Source organism: Montipora capricornis, chromosome 9, assembly GCF_036669925.1.
Source record: "Montipora capricornis isolate CH-2021 chromosome 9, ASM3666992v2, whole genome shotgun sequence".
In the NCBI taxonomy this organism is placed as follows: domain Eukaryota; kingdom Metazoa; phylum Cnidaria; class Anthozoa; order Scleractinia; family Acroporidae; genus Montipora; species Montipora capricornis.
In genome coordinates, this window is record NC_090891.1 from 27,961,655 (window position 1) to 27,969,190 (window position 7,536).

The 7,536-nt window shown below is 39.9% G+C and overlaps 1 protein-coding gene across 2 annotated transcripts in view; it reads right to left on the minus strand.

Annotated features, from left to right (window-relative positions):
- Positions 1–443: 443 nt before the first annotated feature.
- Positions 444–7,536, minus strand: part of LOC138015124 (uncharacterized) — a 31,128-nt gene continuing 24,035 nt past the window's right edge. For both annotated transcript variants that reach the window (XM_068862043.1, XM_068862044.1), the window contains exons 6-8: positions 3,505–3,666; positions 2,548–2,611; positions 444–1,980 (exon numbers count right to left, since the gene is read on the minus strand). In XM_068862043.1, coding sequence (XP_068718144.1) covers positions 1,649–1,980; positions 2,548–2,611; positions 3,505–3,666 — 558 coding nt within the window. In that variant the 3' untranslated portion in view covers positions 444–1,648. The remainder of the gene's footprint in view (positions 1,981–2,547; positions 2,612–3,504; positions 3,667–7,536) is intronic.

A 7,536-nucleotide genomic window follows, 5' to 3' on the forward strand; every position in this document is an offset into this window, starting at 1 on the left:
ATTCATTCGTCACGGGAACATTAGAACCCACAAATGACCAGCTCCCAACATCAGTGGCTTCATAGCTCAGTTGGTTGGAGCGTCGCGCCGGTATCGCGAGGTCACGGGTCCAAACCCCATTGAAGTCCTGAGTTTTTCAGGCTTCTCTATGCAAGAATTGCCTTCATAACTGCGAGGATCATAGCTTCACTTGATTTGATATCCGCAGTTCATATATGATCCCGCCATTTCATATGTCTTTGAAGTGCGGCCATGTCTTGAATCAATGGTCTTCAACCGTGAGCAACAGAGCTGAATGGAAGAGACTCACAAGGGTGATTTTCCCATGCTTGCAGCTTCGATCTTATTTTTGTCCATATTTGGGCATAAAATTGGTGTCCTAAAATTCCCAGCTTTGTTCCAAGAAAGAGAGTTGCAATTTACACTCTTCCAAGATCATGTGCTTCTAGTTAATGGTCTTTAATCCTTCGACTCCCAAAATGGCCTGAACCGGCCATGTACTAAGTATTTTACTCTGTCTAATGCCAGACGATTTTAATCGTCAATAGGGAACCCCCGGGCGTCAATGGGTTAACCACTCACTGAAAAACTGTGTCCCCATTAAAGAGTTTTTGACTGCATGGTTAAAGACAGTTTCAACATTCATTTTGAAAATGACAACAGTTTGTTACTCTACTCAAACCAGCCAATAACTTCTAACCAGCCAATAACTACTAGGAGCATCCCTCAAAATGTTAAAAACAGTATTCCCAAGATGATCCTTGGTCATGCCATGTTTAATAAGTAGCTACTCAAAGTTGATCAGGGTTCTCCCTAGTTTTTAGTACAACAGGTAAGGGACCTTTTCAAACCGGTAAAGAATTTGGTTAATGTTGGACGTTCTGCAAAGGATAAGCGACTTCTGAGCGTTTGGAGGCGGTAATAAGTGCTCTTACAAGTGGTAAACTTTACCGGTTACCGCCTGATAAGGAGAACCCTGGTTGATAGATGTATAAATTATAGTGTTTCATGAGGGATCTAATTATCTGATGCTGTGACTTGTAGATCCAACCTGTTCATATATTTTATTAAATTTTCGACCTCGGATATTGCGTTTCTAGCTTTCTGATTGGTTAACTCAGTCTCAGTTACCACTTCATATACTGTGTGACCTAACACGGAAACTGATTGCATCAAGTGTTGACATTAAGCTGGAAACTGATTACGTGTCCAAGCATTCGGAATTTAATGAAAATTTAATAAAACAATATACTTCCATTCTCACTTATTGGATATGAGACTGGTTACAGCCAACTGATATCCAATGTGCACACATGGAATGATGATAATTCTTGTTAATTATGGCTACAAAATCAATGAGATGTTCTTACATCACAGTCGTGTGTATTGAAGTTATTCTCTCATTTTTGTTCGCATGCTACTCTAAATCAGCCGAAGTACATGTAGCCATCTCTGATTTCAGTAATGAAGCAAAAAATGATTTCTTTCAGATGTTTTCATCATTCTTTTGTGTTTAATGGTTTCTTGAACGGCAACAAAATGGATAATGTGTTCCTCTAAGATCTTATATTAAAACAAGCCAAGGTTAAATTTGTTAAAACAATGAAAGTTGAAAATGCTGCGTAATTTCCCTTTTTTTAACACCCTATCATAGGCCCTGTGTATAAGGCTTCAGGATTTCCACAACATCAAAACGCTCAATAGCTCGTAGAGTTTGCACAAATTCTGCAACAGTGAGTTGAGGCAACTCTGTCTGAAGGTATTCCAGCAACACCTCTGTGGGGCTTTTACCAGCAGTCATTAATTCTTTCCAAGCACCCCCATGGAGTTGCTTTGTGATGCCAACTTGTTCTCCAACTTGTTGCCAGTTGCTTATGCCTTTCTGTGAGTGGTCCAGCTTTCCACATACATTGTGAATCATCTCTACTGGGAGATCCTTAAGAAGAAGTGGTGGCTTATCACCAATTTTGGTAATGGGGTCTATTAGGATAGGAAAGACGAAGTTAGTATGACAGAGAACAGACAACAAAAAAACAAAGCAGTTAAGAGCCTGTAGACCAGTTGGGTACATTGTCTATTCAGGACCTAGATAAACAATGTAGCTAGTAGCTCATCTGAGGTCATAGGTTGAAATCCTGCCAAGAACTCTGATTTTGCAGTTGTCCTTTGCTTGTCATCAAGCAGCTAGGTCCCCAACAAAAAATAAACTAGTTTCATTAGAAGAACAAAAAGACACAACAAAGATTTCTTCCCCCTGCAAGTGGTTGAAAACTCAACTGAGGCAGGGGAAAGAGACCAGGAAAGTGATTGAAAAGGAACATAGTTGAGGCAAGTTTAAAATAATGTTATTTTTTAATTATAATTATATAGTTTAATATCTAATTAAGGTCACAAAACTAAAAATCAAAAAAGGGGCTAATCTTAGCTTTCAAAAAAGATATCAATAATTTTTAAAAAGTCATTTGAAATTCATATATTTTTAAAGGTGGTGTGAGCCATTGCACAAATACAAGAAAACATTTCCTGCTCTATGGTGGGTCAACTTACCACTCAGACTTCGCCCAGATACCATACAGCTTGGATGGCTCTCCTTGAACCTCCTAAATGGATCCTTGTGAAAATATCAAAAGAATGGGCTTTTTTAGCAAAAAAGCAGGAGAATGACAGGTTATGAGTGTACTTTTAGAAAGTAAAAGGAAGAGAAAGCAAATTTTGATATTATTTTAAGTGTATACAGACCATATCCATAAAGTTGGAGACTTGAGGAACGAACAAAAATACAGTAATTTTAGAAAAAAGCAAATTCTCCTTAAAATGTTGAGATGAGGTCTACAATTTATTATTCTACAATTACTCAGGACTTTAATTACTGGCCACTTAATGGGGGTTTTGCTAAAAGCAGGCCCGCGGCCCAGCGCCCGCCACGGCCCGAAGGCCCAGCGGCTCGCGGCCCACGGCCCGCGACGGCCCGGCGGCCCGGAGGCCCGGTAGCCCAGTCCTCATTTTCCACAGTTTTTCTGTCCAGCGGTAAATCCACGCGCATGCACAGATCTAAATCGGGTTTGGACGTGCAAAATGGACGACGGTGAGTTTGAATTCGTTTACCATTTTAATCATTTGAATCCTTGTTTCTGTTTGTTGTTGTAAACAGACGAAAACAACAGAGAATGACAACATTTTTCACTTAGCAACATGCGACGAAAGAAAGAATCGAAAACGATTGATTGATGATTATTAAAATGGTAAACGAATTCAAACTCATCTTCCATTTGCGCGCCCAAACCCGATGCAAATCTGAGCATGCGCGTGGATTTACCGCTGGACAACAAAACTGTGTGGGCCGCCGGGCCGTCGCGGGCCGCTGGGCCTTCGGGCCGCCGGGCCGCTAGGCCGTGGCGGGCCGTGGGCCGCGGGCCGCTGGGCCGCGGGCCTGCTTTTAGCAAAACCCCACTTAATGGAGGTTACACTGTACTAGAAAATGTGGATCCTGATAAAAACTCTCACCTCCTTGATTGAGGCCACTGCACGGACTTGGATTGTGGTGTCAGCTGCAGTCAGTTCAAGTGTGCAACGAAAGTCTCTATTTCGGCCATTATCATGCTCAAAGAGAATTTCTGCACAAGGCATACTTCGGTAGGATTCCTTCAGGCTCTTGTGGGATATAACCTTTAGACAGACATAAATCATAAAAAAAGCTCAGACTCCTCTCTCTCTTACATGCATGCATGTAATTTAGTGATTTAATATCGAACTAAAATTCTGCAGAAATAATAAATTATTCTCTGCCGTCCAGACAAAATTCCATCACGTAAAATGACTCAACAGGCAACGGGATAAAATACAGAACAGGGATAAAATGAAGACTGTGGACTGCAAACCAGGGATAAAATGCACACGTCAGGCACTGCATTTTACCCTGGTATGCATTTTACACGACTACTGTTTTATGCAAATGTTTATTTATCAGGTTATAATTAAACCACTCATTAGTTCACAATGTTTTAATACATTGCGAAGTATTAAGACCTTTTTTGTAATAATAATAAATATCCAAGCTTCATTTAAGGCTGCTTTTCACTAGCGACGGAGTTGGAGTCGGAGTTGTAATCAGAAGCGCAGAGCGATGCGATACGATCCAGTGAAAATCAGACGGAAGCAAAATACCGATTCTGCTTATCACTCCGTCTCTTACGATCCAATGAAAACTGCCTTGTCGAAGTCGGAAGCAGAAGAATAAACCAATCACAATGCTTGATTCCAAGCATTGTGATTGGTTGGTTCTTCCGCTTTTGCTTCCAACTCTGACAATCTAGTTTTCGCTGGACCATAAGCAACGGAGTCATATTATCGGAGTCGGACGAAAATGAGACCGTTCTGATTCTTCTGACTCCGATTCCGTCGAGCTTATGACTCCGCTTACGATTCCGATCTTTGATTTCCACTACGTCATAAGCACTCTTTAATAAACCAGCCTTTAGTGGAGGATGTATTTAAACTACAGGTTGCAGGTAATGATTGCAAGTCACTGTTTCACCATAGCTGAAACAACCCAAAACTTTACTAATTTATTAAGGCAATAAGCCTAAGGTTAGCATTAATTTTGTGTAAAGGTTTGGGTTGTTTCAGTCACAATGACCTGCAAACCTGCAACCCACACTAATTTACAACCTCTGGGTCATTGTTTCGATCATCACCATAGCTGAAACAACCCAAACCTTTACATGTACTTATGCTCACAGTAGGCTTAAACATTTAACAAATAAAGAAGCCTTGACTGTGCTCTGTTCTGTTGTAAAGCACGCAGGAAACGGCTAGAGCACGAAAGAAGTGTAGGGGGAAACACGAGCCGATAGGCGAGTGTTTCTCCCTACTTCTTGAGTGCTCTAGCCGCTTCCTAAGTGCTTTACAACAGAACAGAGCACAGTCAAGGCTTCTTTATTTGTTTTATGATAAAAAACAAGTAATTTTCTTCAAAAATTCTACTTTATTTTCAAAGCGCGCGCTGCTTGTGGCGAACTGAGATGTCGTCAGCACAGTGCTTTATACTCTGATAAAGCACGCTACTTTGGACCAATCAGCGCGCTTGTAAGAATGTTTAAGATTATTTGATTGGTTAATGAAACAAAGGCTTGTCAAAACATCAATCAACTGGAAAATCACACAAAATTAGAATTTATGGAAAAACAAGTGCCTCAATGTTCGGTTTCAGTCCGTAAAAAACAGCAAAAAAGAGGATCTAAATGATTAAGTTCAGTGAAAACCGGCCGAATTGTTGCCCATGAAAACCTGCACGTTTCCGACATGACAACTGGAAAACAAACTCTTCATTGCTTGCGGCTGGAATCTGAAAACCTGTTGGGAATTTTGTAAATGAAGAACTCCAGCGTGAGGACTTTCTGAGCTTGAAAGAACTACTGGACCGGGCGACGGTTGAGGTCTTCCATCCAAAGCACTTGACAGAATATCTGAGCAAGCCTTTAACTGACAGCTTCAATAATACCCAAGGTAAAATTCGGAAATTCATCTGCCATTTCTGCGAATGATGGCGTGGGCTTTCGTTTGTTCCGTGCTTTGTACTCTCATAAAGCACGCTGTTTAAACCAATGAGAGCGCGCGTTATATAGAAACTTTATTATAATATGCTGTAGAGAATGTTTAAGCGTAAGGTTAGCATTTCTGTAAATAAGGTTTGGGTTGTTTCAGTTATGGTAAAACAATGACCTGTAACCCTAACCTGCAGCCTGTACCTTGCACTTAATACCCTCTGAACATTTTAGTTGCTTTAATTTGTTGCAGCAAGTTTCACATCCTATCATTATTCTCTCTGAATGGTCTGTACGTGTTAAGATATCCATGCTATTCTAAATCTCATTTTGCTTTTACACAAGAGTCGTTTTTGTGCTAGTTAATATTATTAATTAAGTCCTGTTTTCTTTGCCAACCCAGTCCAGCTATATAGTCCTGCTTTCAAAAGGTTTCCTTCACTTCCAGAATATGATGTACATGTACACGCCCTTACAAATTAAAAATATAAGATACTTAAGTCTACTGCCTCTGTAATTAAATTAAGCTTCCATATAAGTACACTTTACGTCTACTTCTTTCATACTTAAAGTGTACAGTGCTAGTATGCTTTTTCCTGCATGAAACTGAAACATTCTAAAGTACATGTATACTTGGAGTTCACCAAAAAAGTAAGTATGAACTCGTAGTTTTTGTAAATTAACAACTGTTTGTTTGGTAAGTACTGTTAGTATTGTAAGTATAGTAAGTATTGGTAATAATGTAAGTAGGTAATGTTTTGCATTGTAAATTAAAAAAAAAAAGAAGTATGAACTCATGCTGCATCATTTAAGGTTCAATCATCTGGTCACAACTGTGAATTGCTATACAAGCTGGTTCCCAAGGAAAAGCATATGGTCCAGTGGAACAAGGCTGGCTTTGAATGTAGACTGGGTCCAGGCCCTGCTCTAGACACCACACTGAGTTTGCCTTTATACAGGGACCCTTAAGGACGTTCGTGCGAAAATGTTTCAACATTGATTTTTTTCTGAAACTTTTACCACTGTAAGATGATGAGTTAGTTATGTCAGAAATGTAAAAATAATGGGGGGTCACCGACTTCGTTTTGGAGAGAACATGCCCGGAAAACACCCAAAATGTAACAAAATCGGGCTTCGTTAGCGAATAAGGCCAGTGTCTGTAAACCCAAATATATTGCAATCAAATCTTTGAAGTGAAATCTTCTCTGCCAAATATTATTTAAGTGGACTTATTAAGTGAATTTAGTCAGCTGGTGAGGTTCCTTAAAGATCAAGTTCGCATTTAGCGACCACAGTTTCACGCGCCTTGCAGCCGCAAGATGGCAGGATTTGATGTCCCGTGAGCAGAAATCTTGAAATTTTTTTAACTTCCCACATTGATTTTTTGTTCATTTTTGGACAACGTGGAGAGAAATCTAAATAAAATCCGTTTCTGGAAAGAAAAATAGGAGTCACCGAACATCCAAGACCGTTAAATCCAGGCAAAGCTTCTCATTTTATTACTTAGCGCGCACGCTCGTGTATGACGTGGCGTGCGCATTTGCGTGCGCAGTAAGGATGCGCAGAAACAATTGGCGCGAACGTCCTTAAGTCTCCATTCCACCAAACTTTATAAATAGCCAACTGGTTTCCTCTTTTAGATGGGTTTCTTGAAGGAGTTATACATGTATTAAATAAATACACCTAATTATTGAATGGTGTAACATATAATACACAGGGATATCTTGCGAGCTGCGTATTACTTTTTAAGCCCCATTTCTCAGGCTTTGCATTGTATTGCAAAAAAATCTTCCATTGAAAAACTCCCATTCCATCCGTATTTGCACTGTTGTAAACCAGTCAAACTGGGACACTACAGTGCATTACCATCTCATATTTTGCGTGTTCTCTTGACCAAGTATGGTAAAATGGCATAATAGTGGAATAATTATTATAATAATTGCCGGTACTTTCCAAACACTGCCCCATAAACTACACGTACAAGCTTAAACCC